Raw genomic sequence first — 15,007 nt, forward strand, 5'->3', positions numbered from 1 at the left:
TGTTGAGAGAAGCCCTGAGTTCAATTACAAGTACCACAAAAATAAAATGAACAAAATACCAGTTTCCTAAGAGAAAGGTAGAAAGGTTAACATCTTGAAATAAAAACTTACATTTATTTATTTGTTTATTTAGTTGGGTGGGCAGGGAGTGTGGAGATCAGAAGACAACTCTAAGAAGTCAGTTCTCTCCTTCCAGTCTGGTGGGAATTAGAGACGTTTTAGATCATTAGGCCTGTCACAAGTTCTTTTACCTGTTGATCCATGTCTCTGGCCAGAAAGGTTAGCATTTAAAAACTAGCACAAGCCGGGCAGTGATGGTGCATGCCTTCAATCCCAGCACTCGGAGGCAAAGACAAGCGGATCTCTGAGTTTGAGGCCAGCCTGGGCTACAGAGTGAGTTCCACGACAGCCAGGGTTACGCAGGGAAACCTTGTCTCGAAAAATAAGACAAAAATAAACAAAAAATAAAAACTTTCACCAAACTGGCGGAGTCATTGTAGCAGAACCGTTACCAGGGATAGAGCCACAGTGTAGCATTCATTGAGTGTACACGAGCTAAAGCCCGACGAGGTAAAGGCTAATATATCATTATATTATCATAACCTATTTAATAGCCAGAAAACACAGCTCCAGGAAGTCAGATTTACTTTTCTGGTGATATTAACTCAAGTGGGGGTCCTGATTCTACTAGATCCTTCCGCCCCGCCCCTCACTCCCCCCACCCCCGCCCCGTCCTCCACGCCCCGCCCTGCCCAGCATTGCCCTTGTCCGGCCCCGCCCCTCAGGTTTCCAGCCCCGCCTCTCACCCGGATCCCACCAGGCCCTGCCCCCTCCGGCCCCGCCCCTCACCCAGGTTTCCTCCCCTCTCCGCCACTCCCCCCTCCCATCCTCACCCTCGCTAGGCCCCGCCTCTTACTCAGGTCTTACTAGGCCTCGGCCTCGCCCCTCACCCGGATCCCACCAGGCCCCGCCCCCCGACAGGCCCCTCCCCTCTCGGAGGAGAGATGCCTGCAGTTCCGGGCCATGGCCGCTGGGTGGCAGCCGCGTAGCTCCGGCTGGGCCGCTCTGGGCCGCGCTCCTCGCTCACCCTCGGACTAGGCTCCGGCTGCTGGTGGCAGTCGTGCCCGCGCCGAACGCCGACTCGCCGGGCTCCCAGCGCCGGACCCACCACCTCGGCTCCTCCGGGCCGGACCGAGGCCGCAAGCAGCGCCGCGGGGAGTGGGGCGGACCCAGGAGATGAAATGACAACGTCAACCCTCCAGGTACCTGGGCGCGGCGCGACCGCGGAGGCCCAAGGCGGCAGGGCCTGCGGGCCGCTGAGCGGGCGGGCGGCGGCCTCTTCGGAGCCCGGCCTGGCGGTCCCGATAGGGCCGCCTCGTCCCACCCGTGCTGCCGCCTCTCCCATGCTCGGAGCCCAAGGGATGTCTCCCCCGGGCCCCGGCCCAGGCCGAACCGGCGTGGCCCCGATCTTGCTACGCGCAGGCGGGGCTGAACTGCCGCCTTGCAGCGGCGCCGCCTCCCCCCGAGCGCGCCGGGGTCCGGCCGGTCGCTCCGGGAACGCCGCTCACTCGCTCCTGCAACGCGCCCTGGCTGCCCCCTGACCTTCTGCCAACGAGCCCCCGGTTTCTCGGCCAGCCACCCTTCATTCATTCCCTAGATCGTGCGGGGCGATGCTGGGGTGGCGCCGCCCGAATGAAGGAAGGGCTCATTCCAGAGCTGTCAGCGTAAACAACGTTCAGGCCTCAGGCTTGGGTTTAAATCCCAGCCCTGCCACTCACTAGCGTGCCTAGGTTTTTGATCTTGGAATGTTGGTTTCCTCATCAGTAAAATGGGCAGTGCCCTTGTAGGGCGGTTGTCAGACGGCCCGAGACTGAATGATTCAAGGGGAAAGCGTTTGTAACATAGGTTCAGCACATCATGTGCTCCGTAAGCCTTTACAAATAAAAGTCAGCGCTTAGGTGGAACCAAGTAATACTTCATGAAGGAAGGGACTTTACTCAGAGCATCATAGAGTGGGTAGCTTTCACATACCTGTTGGAGAGGGGGATTGGAATGGCTGCTCCAAATGGAAATACAGGAGTGGGGATCAGTTGGAGTACAAGGTTTGGAACTAAATGGAATCCAGAGCCAGAACCCACCATCCACCGGCAGAATTCTTACTTGTTTGTTTACTAGGGATTAAGCCAACTTCAGCCCGATCCCACCTGTCTGGCCAGTGTTAGCACTACCTATGAACCAAAAATGTTTTTTTTGTGGCCTTTTTGAAACAGTTTTAGTAGATCGAGCCCTTGTGCTATTCAGTACACTCATTTAAAGTGTACCATTCAGTGCTTTTAGAGGTTTGTATCATCCCCAAAGAAACTATGGCGTCAGCCATAGTTCCCCAGCCATTCTGTCCCATGTAGCACACTCTGTGGAGTTGCCTATTCTAGACACTTATTTATGTTATTATTATGTGTGTCTGTGTATGTATGGTGTGCATATGTGTACTAGTACACCAGTGCCAGCACACGCATTCCCATTCCACTGCCTGTGTCAGGTCAGAGGATAACTTTCAGGAGTTGGTTCTTGCCATTTGGATGTTGAACTCAGGTTGTCAGGCTTGGTAGTAAGCAGTTTTGTTTATTTTGTTTTTTCCTTATGGAATTTCTTTTATTCTTTGGCATTTCACATATGTAAACAATGCATCTTGGTCCTGTGCACTTCCAGCTCCCACCAGGAGCCCCCAGCTCCTTCCTCATCCCCTCAGGCTGCCACCACACACACACACACCCTCTGTGTCCTCTCCTCTCCTCTCTTTAGTAATAACCCCTGAGTCCAGTTAGTGCTTCTTAAACGCTGAATGCTCTTGTACAGGTGACCATAGCTGCTGCGGCCATGGTATTCCAAAGACAGCACTTTACAGCACTCCTCCACATCCTCTGGCCGCTCTTGCCTTCCTCTCTTCGAAGTTCTTCCTTTAGCCTTGGGGACAAGTGTCTGCATTAATTGCTAACCACTGTGGAGAGGGAGGCTTCTCTGGCCTAGGTCCTATCTGTGGATATCAGCATAACTGTTTAGAAGACAGTTCAACAACATGTCATCTAATAACAGTGATAGGTTCTTCTCTAGGGCCTGTGCTTCCTGAGCCGCGTGACTCTTCTGAGCAGGTTTACAGTGCCGGTCCTGAATTCCCTCCTACAGAGCAGGTCTCAGGTCCAAGCCAGACACATTGAGTACCCCATAACCTTTGTGCCACCAGTGAGCACAGCTTGCCAAGCAGGTCAGTATCATAGCAAGTGTGGTTGACTTCAGGGATACTCTATATGTCTTTTCTCCCCCAGGGACCTACATAGCACCTTCTAGCACTATGAAAGCTAGTTGGCAGGTCAGTTTCAGCTTGGTTTCTGTTTGTTTGTTTGTTTGTTTGTTTGAGACAGTGTCTGAGTATGTATGTAGCCTTGGCTGGAACTTGCTATGTAGACCAGGCTGGCCTTGAACTCACAGAGATCTGCCTGCCTCTGCCTCCCAAGTGCTGGGATCAAAAGTGTGCACAACCAGTACCTTGCAGGATTTTTTTTAAATTTATTTATTATTATTATTATTATTATTATTATTATTATTATTTTTTGGAGACAAAGTTTCTCTGTGTAGCCCTGGCTAACCTGAAGCTTACTTTGTAGACCAGGCTGGCCTCCAGCTCACAGAGATCTGTGTGCCTTAGCCTCACAAGTGCTGGGATTAAAGATGTGCACCACCACCCAGCTGAGATTTTCTTTAAATAGACTCATACAGTGTGTGGTTCTCTGTGACTGACTTGGCTGGCTTAACTTAATGTCACAATCTTTTACATTGCTTAAATGGCTTGGGGGCCTTTCATGACATAATTTGAAATTCAGATTCTGGAGCCTATAAATAAAGGTGTATTGGACGACACCCCAGCTCATTCTTCTGTGTACTGTCTGTGGCTCCTTTTGTGCTGCAGATACTGTATGGCCCACAAAAGCTAACGTGCCTGCTGCCTGGGCTTTCATAGAAGAAGTCCGTCCGTCCCTGCAGCGCACCTTGTTGCTCCTTCATCTCAGCCTTTGCCTGCCGTGGTGTTACTAGAGACGTGGCAGGGCTGGCAGTTTAATTTGTCACCTCACTTCAGCTATGCGAAGCTGTTTCTCTCCTTTGAAACTAAGATCTCCTTCAACTGAGGGACAGCATTGGTTGCCAGAAATATGCAGTGCACCCGTAGATGCAGTGCACCAGTAGGTGTCCTGATAGTGGTCAGCAGGGTGAGACAGGCCTGTGCTGCGCTGTGGGGACAGAGGAACCTCAGATACTGTTCTGAGCCTCCACTTCATTTTTGTAACTCTTCCCCCCCCAGACAGGGTTTCTCCGTGCAATTTTGGTGCCTGTCCTGGATCTCACTCTGTAGACCAGGCTGGCCTGGAACTCACAGAGATCCGCCTGCCTCCGCCTCCCGAGTGCTGGGATTAAAGGTGTGTTCCACCACCACCCAGTTTATTTTTTAAATTTTTGTACACGTGTTTTGCCTGCCTGTATATATATGTGTACCTCGTTGCATGCCTGGTGCCCCCAGAGTCCAGAAGGAGGTGTCGATCCCTTAGAACTGGAGTTACAGACAGTTGTGAGCTACCACATGGGTGCTAGAACTCAAACCCACGTCCTCTGCAAGAGCAGCGAGCCCAGTCAGGCTTGGTGGCATACACCTTTATCTTAGCACCTTTCTGGAGGCAGAGCCAAGCTCACTTACAGTCAGAGTTCCAGGCCAGTCAGAGCTCTATAAGAAACCCTGTCTCAAAACAAAACAAAGAGCTGCAAGTCCCTTTAAACACGGAACCGTCTTTCCGTAGTATTTATTTTGTTTTATTTTGTGTAGGGTGGAACTGCTGGACTATCTTTCTTACCTTATGTTTTAATTTTATGCAATATCTATTTGTGTGAAGGTCGAAGGATAACTCTCAGGAGTAGTAAGTTCTCCTTGAGTGTGGGGTCTCCTCGGGAATTAGGTGTCCCCTTCCTCCATGGGTTCTAGGAATTGAACTCAGGGCTTCAGGTTTTCACAGCTAGTGATTTTACCCACTGAGCCATCTCACCAGCCCTGATCCTCCCCTCGCTCCCCCATTTTAAAAGGGGAGACCAAGCAAGTCATACTGAGTGGAAAGTCCAAAGAACTGAGGGTGTTGACTGTAAAGAAAAGAAGCCACCAAGACTGGGTACTGTCTTGTGGCTCTGAGGTAGAGAAAAGAAGCCACCAAGACCGGGTACTGTCTTGTGGCTCTGAGGAGCTGCGGGGAGACTAGTATGTTCACCTGCAAGAGAGTTCAGCCTGGCCATGCACTGTGTAGACAGCGGGGATCGAAGGTGACCATGGTCATCCACACTCTCACCTCTCCTGTTCTTCTTTCTGGTGAGTTCCTCTCGTGTAGTCTGTCTCCTCGCCCCAGCCTGGCCGTCTTACAGAGCTGTCTGTGTGCCTTTTCTTACAGATGAGGACGGCTAAACAAATGCCCTGGCCCTGCCAAGAGCTGGTCAGGAGGTTATTGTTTGCTGTGGCCGAAGCAGGGTCCGCAGTGGATCTGCCTGCCAGGCGGCTAGTGCCACACCAGATGGAGGAGAGTTCTGGCCAGGCTTTGCCGATGGGGAAGCTGAAGGTTTTGGAATTGGCGTGTAGGGCCTCCAGTTCAGCTGGGAGCATGGGCCTGCAGAGCCTTTGAGACTCCAAAGACATCACTCGGAAAGTCTGAGAGAGCCAGAAGGCAGTTCCCCTCCACTGGGACTTTGTCCTGGAGCTTGTAGTGTGGTTGAGCCCCCCTCTCAGGCGTCAGCTTTAGACAGTTCAGGAAAATTCTCTTCTGAGTCTAGAGTGATCTGGGCATAGAGAGGGCTAGAGCTATCTCTAAATCGATTAGATTGAAGTGATCAGGTCCATGAAGGACTTTCCTAGATGGCTGCATCTTTTTGGCCCCTGGCCAAGTGTGGTTTCTGGCTTTGTTAGCTCCAAGAGCCAGTCCATGTTTCCCTTGGGGCGGTGACATAGAATGTGGGCTTGCTCCATGGGCCTGCTCTTGGAGTCCAACCCCAGACATCAGTCAGTTTCCATTTGCCAAGCTCCAGAACAGAATGAGGAAGGGGTGGCTTCTGACCATTAAGCTCCCTGGGAAGGACAGCCGTCTTTTCTTTCTTTCTCTTTTTCTTTCTTTCTTTCTTTTTCTTTCTTTCTTTCTTTCTTTCTTTCTTTCTTTCTTTCTTTCTTTCTTTCTTTCTTTCTTTCTTTCTTTTTTCCTTTCCTTTCCTTTCCTTTTTCCTTTCCTTTTTCCTTTCCTTTCCTTTCCTTTCCTTTCCTTTCTTTTTCTTTTTCTTTTTCTTTTTCTTTTTCTTTTTTCCGAGTTTTCGAGACAGGGTTTCTCTGTGTAGCTTTGCACCTCTCCTGGATCTCACTCTGTAGCCCAGGCTGGCCTCGAACTCACAGAGACCTGCCTGGCTCTGCCTCCCAGTGCTGGGATTAAAGGCATGTGCCACCACTGCCCCCGCGACAGCCATCTTTTCAAGCTCTTCTAGTTGGTGTCAGGAAAGTAGGACAACACAATGGCCTGCCACCAACAAAGCCACAGGCCTGGCACTAACTCTCATCTCATTCTGCTGCTCGTGACCTCAAAGGCTCCTTGGATCCCATAGGGAGCACTGAGCTATGTGCTCTGTCTTTCCAGAAAGCCATCGATCTGGTGACAAAAGCCACAGAAGAGGACAAAGCCAAGAACTACGAGGAGGCGCTCCGACTCTACCAGCATGCTGTGGAGTACTTTCTCCACGCCATCAAATGTGAGTCACACTCAGGGTCCCCTGGCTGCAGTGCCCTGGGAGAGGGGGGCAGGCACATTGGACTTAGGGAGACCACACTGGGTTTCTGTTTTGCAGATGAAGCACACAGCGACAAGGCCAAGGAGAGCATTCGAGCAAAGTGTGTGCAATACCTAGACCGAGCAGAGAAGCTGAAAGATTATCTACGAAACAAAGAGAAACATGGCAAGAAGCCAGTCAAAGAGAATCAGAGTGAGGGCAAGGGGTGAGTGCTGGAGCACACAGCTTCTGGGCCAGAGTCCCACGTGCATGTTTCTGTTTCACGTTGTTGTCATTCTGGATGCTAAGGCTGCCCTGGACCTGTACCCCTTCTACAGGGTGTCTACGTACTCCTGACAAAACACCAACAGCTGCTTTCATAAGCAGCTCACAGTGTCTGATTCCCGAGTGTGACAGACAGGTTGGGAAGGGACAGGAGACAGGTCAGCAGGAGGGGCTGAGGCTGGAAATAAGCGATGCGGATCTGGGCAGCAGACGGCTGTTGGCATCAGAGCACATCTCCTTTAATGCTTTGGTTTAGTTTTGTTTTGAGACAAGGTCTCACTATGTAATTTTAAACTTAGCAATTTTAATTTTAAACTTGATGTTTTCTCCACCCTTTGAATTCTCTGGGGTCACAACTCCATGTTGTCTGTTGCCTGCTTTTGAGTCCGTCTGAAAAGTCTGACCATTTGCCTTGGTGCTCTCTAAGTCCAGCCAAAGCCCACCCACTCACCAGCCCTTGGGGGAGGCGCCTGCCTCTTCCCTTATTCCTTTAATGAAGAAGCAAGGATGGTAGTGTGGTCTTCACATTCCGAGATCTCTGCTTGCTCGTCCCTCACCAGTGCTGAATTGGGAACACACACACACACACACACACACACACACACACACACACACACCCCTAGCCTTCCACAGTCTCCTCGCTCCAGAATGGAGGACCAACTTGATCTTCTGTTTCCTTTCTTAGTAGCGACAGTGACAGCGAAGGGGATAATCCAGAGAAAAAGAAATTACAGGAGCAGCTGATGGGTAAGAGGCCTGAGGTCATGGCAGTAGGGGTGTGTCAGGGTCCTCTTTGGGGTCCACTTGTGCTCAGGGCTTAGTCTGGGCCTTCTTGCAGGTGCTGTTGTGATGGAGAAGCCCAACATACGGTGGAATGATGTGGCCGGACTCGAGGGGGCGAAAGAGGCTCTCAAAGAAGCTGTCATTTTGCCAATTAAATTCCCACACTTATTCACAGGTAGGAAGGAGTGTAGCATGGTGCACACCTTTGATCCCAGCACTCAGGAGGCAGAGGCAGGCGGATCTCTTGAGTTCAAGGCCAGCCTGGTCTACAGAGTGAGTTCTACAATAGCCAAAAAGACCCAGAGAAACCCTTCTTGAAAAACCGAAACAAACAAACCAAAGGATGTAGCCATTAGCCCAGGTATAAAACTGTCAGCCTAGGAATCTAGCTTGGGGTTCCACCCCAGGTGTCCCAGAACAGATGGTAGGTGGCCTCCTGGCCTCAGCACACAGCTCACAGGGCAGGTCCTGGCCTTGTTATGTTGTGTCTGTCCTTGCTGGGATGGAACCTGAGACCTAGGCAAACCCTCTCCACCTACCTGACCCTAACTCCTGGTGTCTTGCCAGCATCAAAAACATTTTTGTGTGGATCTCTGTGAATTTGAGGCCAGCCTGGTCCACAAAGAGAGTTCCAGGACAGCCAGGGCTATTACACAGAGAAACCCTGTCTCAAAAAAAACAAAAACAAAAAAAGTTTTTGTGGGCTGAGAATACAGCTTGATTTGTAGTTTTTCTGACATTTGTAAAGCCGTGGGTTTGATCCTCAGCACCACATAAATTGGATGTGCTGGTATAATAGCCCTGTAATCTCGGTGCTTGGCAGGCAGCATGATCAGGGCCATTCTTGACCTACAGCCTGAGTTCTAGGTCCACTTGAGATCCAGGAGACTTGAATTGCTCTCAGTGAGCAGGCAGGGTCAAGAGCCAGTGCTGGCCAGTACTCTTGTTAAGGACATGGGGTCATTAACAAGATGAGGTCTGAGCTCCCAACAGGTGTTTGGTTCTCTTTACTTCTAAAATCAGTGGTTTCATAGAAGTTTCTCTTTCTGTTTTGACAGTGACTAAGGGCCTTCCATTTTATACATTTATATAAATTTTATAACTTTGTTTTTAATTTTTTTTTTTTTTTGTTTTTTTTTGTTTTTTTCAAGACAGGTTTCTCTGTGTATCCTTAGCTGTCCTGGAACTCACTCTATACATCAGGCTGGCCTTGAATCCACAGAGATCCGCCTGCCAGGTGCTGGGATTAAAGGCGTGGGCCACCACCACCCGGGCAATAACTTTGTTTTGAGATTGGTTTATTTTATATGTATTGGTGTTTTACCTGCATGTATGTCTGTGCACCATATTCATGCAGTTCCCTGGAAGGCCAGAAGAGGGTGTTGGATCCCCTGGAACTAGAGTTACAGTTGTGAACTGCCATGTGGGTGCTGGTACCAAGCCTAAGTTCTCTGGAAGAACATCCAGTGCTATTAACTGCTGAGCTACCTCTCCAACCCCACAACTTTTTATTTATTTATTGTGTATGTATGGTATGTTCATGCATAATTATATATAAATGTTCCCTGTGTGGGGATGCATGTATGTGTACATGTATGTGGAGGTCAGAGGAGGATGTCAAGTATCCTCCTCAGTCACTCTCCACCTTATATATTGAGGCAGGGTCTTTACGCAGTGATTCAGCTACTCTAGCAGCTTACTCTAGGGATCCCCTCACTCTGCTTTCCAAATACTGGGGTGACAGGCAGGCCACCACTCTTGCCTGGTGTTTTCCTGGGTGCTGGGGAGCTGCACTGTATTCCTCATGCTTGTAGGGCATGTCTTCTGCCTCCTGTGCCGGCTTCTCCAGTTCCGCCTTCAACTTTTCAGCTTTTCTCAGTCAGGAAACAGCTGACTCGTGTTCATTCTTTGTTACAGGCAAGCGTACCCCTTGGCGAGGTATACTGCTTTTTGGGCCCCCAGGCACAGGCAAGTCCTACCTGGCCAAAGCAGTGGCAACAGAAGCCAACAACTCCACCTTCTTCTCTGTGTCCTCCTCGGATCTGATGTCTAAGTGGTTGGGGGAGAGTGAGAAGTAAGTCAGCCGTCAGCTGTGCTGTGGCAGCTGCTGGTAGTCCAGCTTCCTGGCCCCGGAAATCACTTCCCAGAGACGCTGCCATGAGATGACCAGGGACAGGAGTCAGGAGACAAGCTCTTACTTCTTGAGGTGCTGTCCTGATACACAGATGTCAGGGGACTTGGAAAAGATGGAGCACCCCTGTAATCCCAGCACTCAGAGGCAGAGGCAGGAGAATCCCTGAGTGTGAGGCCAGCCTGGTCTACAGAGTGAGTTCCAGGACGGCCAGGGATACACAGAGAAACCCTGTCTCGAAAAACCAAATCAAAAAAGAAAAAAGAAAAGGAAAGGGAAAGCAACCTGTTGTGAGTATATATCGTTTTGTTTGCTTTCCTTTTGGTTTTGTGAGACAGGATCTCATGTACCCCAGGCTAGTTACAAACTCCTTCTGTAGCAGAGGCTGGCCCTGAACACCTGATTCTCCTAGTACCACCTCCTACGTGGCGGGGTTACAGAAATGTGCCACCAAGCCTACAGAGTCAACTGCAGTTGTGTGCCTCTTTGGGGCATTTTATGGGTTTAGCTTATTCCTCAAGCTGACCCCCCTTCTTTGATACTCACTGAGGCTCAGAGGAAAGGAAAGGAGCTAGTGAGTGGAGCTCCCAGGACTGAGGCTATGCCACAGCAAGTTCTTGGTTCACTGCTGCTGGAGGACTTGTCTGCCCTGTTTTCCCTCTTAGCATTTCAGCCTCCCTGTGGGAGAGGCACTGGATGTAACAACTGGGTCTCAGGGTGGGCATGTTTGGGAGTGTCCAGGTCCTGACCCCTTTCTCACTCTCACAGGCTAGTCAAGAACCTGTTTGAGTTGGCCAGGCAACACAAGCCTTCCATCATCTTCATTGATGAGGTGGACTCCCTCTGCGGGTCACGGAATGAAAATGAGAGCGAGGCTGCCCGAAGGATCAAAACGGAGTTCTTGGTCCAGATGCAGGGTGTGTGCTGGCATCTTGTCACTCCTGGGCTGTCTTCCTCCTCAAGGCAACCCAGGGCTCCATTATGTGGCACGACAGAGGAGAGGCACTGGTGATGCCATCTCTGCAGCCTTACGTGGGCTTGCATCAGAGGGTTCTGAGGCCTTTGCCACGTCGCCTCTCCATCCCACCCAGAGCGGCTGGTGCTGTTGGTCTCTAGCCAGGAAAGCCCCGAGACATGGTTAGTTTCCGTGGGTTCTGGCTGCCTCTGCAGGCATCTTCAGTTGCTTCTTTGTCTCCCATTCTCCACAGGAGTGGGAAATAACAATGATGGGACTCTTGTTCTTGGTGCCACAAACATACCCTGGGTGTTGGATTCAGCCATTAGGAGGAGGTGAGTCTAAACTAGGAGCTTAGGGCTGGTATCTTTGTCCAGCAATGGTCATTTTGTTACTAGCTGCCCGTCCCCGTTTCTCTGGAATCCTCCCATGTCTGCTGCGTGTCAAGCAGAGCCCTTGGTAAAGTTGGGTATTGGACCTTGGTCACTCATTTTAATATGCATGCTGGCTTTTCCCTTCACATCATTCTGTGATCAGCTCTCGTTTGATATGCATCTGTCTCTCCAGGTTTGAAAAGCGAATTTATATCCCATTGCCAGAGGAAGCGGCCCGCGCCCAGATGTTTCGATTACATCTGGGAAGCACACCTCACAACCTCACTGATGCTAACATCCACGAGCTGGCCCGGAAGACAGAAGGCTACTCAGGAGCAGACATCAGCATCATCGTGCGGGACTCCCTCATGCAGCCGGTTAGAAAAGTGCAGTCAGCAACGCACTTCAAGAAGGTTGGTGGCAGCAGTGCTCGGCAGTGTCACCAGTGGGGGGTGTGGCCTCTGGTTTTTTACCAGCCTCCTGACTGCTAAAGGTGCCTTCTCTATGAGAGAACCAAGGTAGATTTTTTTTTTTCTTTCCAGACAGGTTTTCTCTGTGTAGTCCTGGCTGTCCTAGAACTCACTCTGTAGACTAGGCTGGCTTTACATTCACAGAGACCCGCCTGCCTCTGCCTCCCGAGCGCTGGGATTAAAGGCATGCGCCAGCACCCGGCCCCAAAGGTAGATAGTATGTACCCTTTTGCTCTAGGACTGGAGCTGTGCCATACACCCTCCCTGCAGTTGCTGCTGGAAAATAGTGCTTTTCAGCTGCGGGAAACAGAAGACAGCAGCCAGCACCGTGCTGGAGGGCAGGACACACAGACCAAACACTTGCCAAGTGCCAGACGCAGCAGGGGGAACTCAAACTTGCCCCCTCGTTCGGGCACATCATCTCTGTTGTGTGTGCTGTGTCTCCTGTGTGTGCCAGCACTGTCCTGGGTGTAGGGAAGGCAGTAATGGAGAAGAGGCCCAACAAGAGAAATGCTGGTTCTTCTTTAGCAAACAGCTGGAGGCACTAGGAGTTCCCGAAGTTAGGAGGGCTGAGTGGGTTGCTCTGTTAAGAAAAGACACACTGTAGTGACCAGAGCCAGTTCTTGGAGATGGGGGAAGTAGCCTTGGGGTGTTGGGGTGTTTCCCCATTGCAGGAAGAACATTTTTGCTGCAATTACATTTATGGGGATGAATCTTGGCATTATTGAGGAAGATGAGATGGGACTACAGGTAGATTCTAAAGACCAGCAGCTAGAAGAGCAGGCTGTCCATGCACCTCTAAAACCAGAAGAACCCACTTGGACCTCTCAGCCTGTTTATTGGTTGCTCTTCATTGTTTCGTGTGCATGCGTGCGTGCATGCGTGCGTAGAGGTCAAAGGATAACTTTTACTTGGTTCTTTCCATATAGATCTGGGAGATCAAACTCAGGTCATCAGGCTTGCTTACAGATGCCTTTACCATCTCAGTAACTGGAATTCATTTTTCTGAGCCAGTTTCAATTAGTCCAGGCCAGCATCAAACTCCCCCTAAACTCAAATATCCTGCCTGTACCTCCCAAGTGCTGGGATCACAGGTGTTTGCCACCAGAGGGTTCTTTTATTATTATTTTTTTTTATTATTATTTTATGTGCATTAGTGTTTTGCCTACATCTATGTTTGTGTAAAGTGTCAGATCTTAGAGTTACAGACAGTTGTTAGCTGCCATGTGGGTGCTGGGAATTGAACCCAGGTCCTCTGGAAGAGCAGTGCTCTTAACCGCTGAGCCATCTCTCCAGCCCCTCCAGAGGGTTCTTATTTGTCTTGTTTTAAATTCTGCGGTGGGGGCGGGGGCGGGGGCGGGGGAGGGGGAGGGGACAGTATGCACGGGCACCATGACATGTTTTGGAGGTAAAAGGACAAGTTTGAACTTGGTTCTCTTCTACTTTCACTTGGGTTCCACAGATGGAACTCGGCTGTCAGGTTTGCATGGCAAGTGCCTTTACCCACTGAGCCATCTTCCAGACCTCAGACCTGAGTTCTTAAGGAGCTTTGCCCTCCTCCAACCTTGATGACCTAGAAACCCTAGTGTTTCCTTCAGGCTATCCTTAGGTCCTGACCCACACTACTACCAGGGACAGTCACGCCAGCCTGACAGTCTCTGCTTGGTTTCAGGTCTGTGGCCCTTCCCGCACCAACCCTAGCGTCATGATTGATGACCTTCTGACCCCATGTTCTCCAGGGGACCCAGGGGCCATAGAGATGACTTGGATGGATGTCCCTGGTGACAAACTCTTAGAGCCTGTGGTCTGCATGGTAAGTGACCCACTGGGAGAGAGCCAGAAAGTCCGGAAAAGTGGGAGTCTGAGCCTAAGAGTAAAAGGGAGTGTCTTCCTCTCGTCCTGGCTCACAGTCCTCCCAGAGAGCATGAAGCCTGTGGGGTTGTGGGTAGCTGAGATTTTTGCTGAGACTCTGGAAACCTTTAGGAGGAAGTCCAGAAGGAGCCAGTGCAAGTCTTCTCAGCTGGGTCTGACCCGAGCAGTCTAGGGCTCTTCTAGTGCTGTCAGTGGTACTGTTCTCTCCTGCAGCTGTCCGCATGGGGTGAATACTACGGTAACAGAAGCTGCTGATGGGAAGGAAGGGATGAGTTAGGGGGGAAGTAGTCTTTCAGATGATGTGCACTCTGCCCTGGGAGGGACCTCAGAGGCAGGCCTCTTGTCAGTCTAGACAGCACAACTAGAGAGGAGGCGCTGAGGACCTGGAGTCAGCTGTTTTCAGCTGCATGCTTGTGTCTCTGCAGTCAGACATGCTCCGGTCTTTAGCCACTACCCGGCCCACGGTGAATGCAGATGACCTCCTGAAAGTAAAGAAATTCTCTGAGGACTTTGGACAGGAGAGTTAGAGCTTCGTGCTGAGAATGAAATTGGGAGTCTGACTGGAGCAAATTCATGGGACTTCCTCCACCAGTGGCCAGGCAGGCCTGAAGTCCCGAAGTCACTAGTACCCCTCTGCTGCCTGGCTGTCGGCCTAGTGGGCTGATGGAAGGGCCTCCACAGCTGCAGATGTAGGACATCACCATGGAGGACACCTGGACACTGGTTCTGCACACTTCACTCCTGGATGCTCACACTCCTTGCCCTGATACGTTTTTCTTGGTTTTTTGTTTATAACTTTGGTTCCCCTAAATTAATGCTGCTTTGATTTCTGTCTTGTTTATAAATAAAGAGAAAACTCATCTGGAAGTGTTAGGAGTGGGGGCCACCAGGCCCCTGCTCCCACTCCCTTCCTCTTAAGTTGGCTACTGGAGAGCTGGCCGTGGAAAAGCCAGAAAAGCCACCACCCCACTTCCTAAGTTTGCACCCGGAGCTTCACCTTGCAGGAGCGGATGGCTTCTGTGAGCACAGAGCGTTTCCATCAGGAGAGATGACACTCAGGCAGGTCTTATTGCTGCCTTCACGACTGAGAACTGAGCCCAGCCTCTGCTGGTCCTGTCCCGGAGATATCTAATAAACCCTTTCCCTTCTTGAGCTACTGGAGTCCTCGGAATTTTGATTCTAGTGTGGGGTTCTTTGGGAGTGGAGCTTACTTGTGGTAAGGCTCTCTTCATTGTTTTCTTCCTCAGCAGGGCAGGAAGTAGGAGTGCTCATCAGGCCTACCATCCAGGCAGGTGACAGGTCCCAC

The 15,007-nt window shown here is 50.7% G+C and overlaps 1 protein-coding gene across 1 annotated transcript; it reads left to right on the forward strand.

The window, feature by feature from the left end:
• Positions 1-745: 745 nt before the first annotated feature.
• Positions 746-14,853, forward strand: Vps4a (vacuolar protein sorting 4 homolog A). The gene is made up of 11 exons (XM_042277647.2): positions 746-1,262; positions 6,702-6,813; positions 6,910-7,057; positions 7,802-7,863; positions 7,955-8,074; positions 9,817-9,973; positions 10,799-10,947; positions 11,239-11,320; positions 11,553-11,772; positions 13,502-13,642; positions 14,127-14,853. The coding sequence occupies exons 1-11, from the start codon at positions 1,242-1,244 to the stop codon at positions 14,226-14,228; spliced, it is 1,314 nt and encodes a 437-aa protein (XP_042133581.2). The 5' UTR covers positions 746-1,241; the 3' UTR covers positions 14,229-14,853.
• Positions 14,854-15,007: the final 154 nt, after the last annotated feature.

The sequence above is a fragment of the Peromyscus maniculatus genome, chromosome 5 (genome assembly GCF_049852395.1).
Source record: "Peromyscus maniculatus bairdii isolate BWxNUB_F1_BW_parent chromosome 5, HU_Pman_BW_mat_3.1, whole genome shotgun sequence".
Classification (NCBI taxonomy): domain Eukaryota; kingdom Metazoa; phylum Chordata; class Mammalia; order Rodentia; family Cricetidae; genus Peromyscus; species Peromyscus maniculatus.

What these genes read in the sequence shown, in the direction of transcription:
- Vps4a (XM_042277647.2), top strand. Translation starts at nt 1,242, where the DNA reads ATGACAACGTCAACCCTCCAG. An exon ending in TGACAACGTCAACCCTCCAG is followed by an intron (nt 1,263 to 6,701) that starts GTACCTGGGCGC and finishes CTGTCTTTCCAG; the next exon opens with AAAGCCATCGATCTGGTGAC. An exon ending in TAGAGCCTGTGGTCTGCATG is followed by an intron (nt 13,643 to 14,126) that starts GTAAGTGACCCA and finishes GTGTCTCTGCAG; the next exon opens with TCAGACATGCTCCGGTCTTT.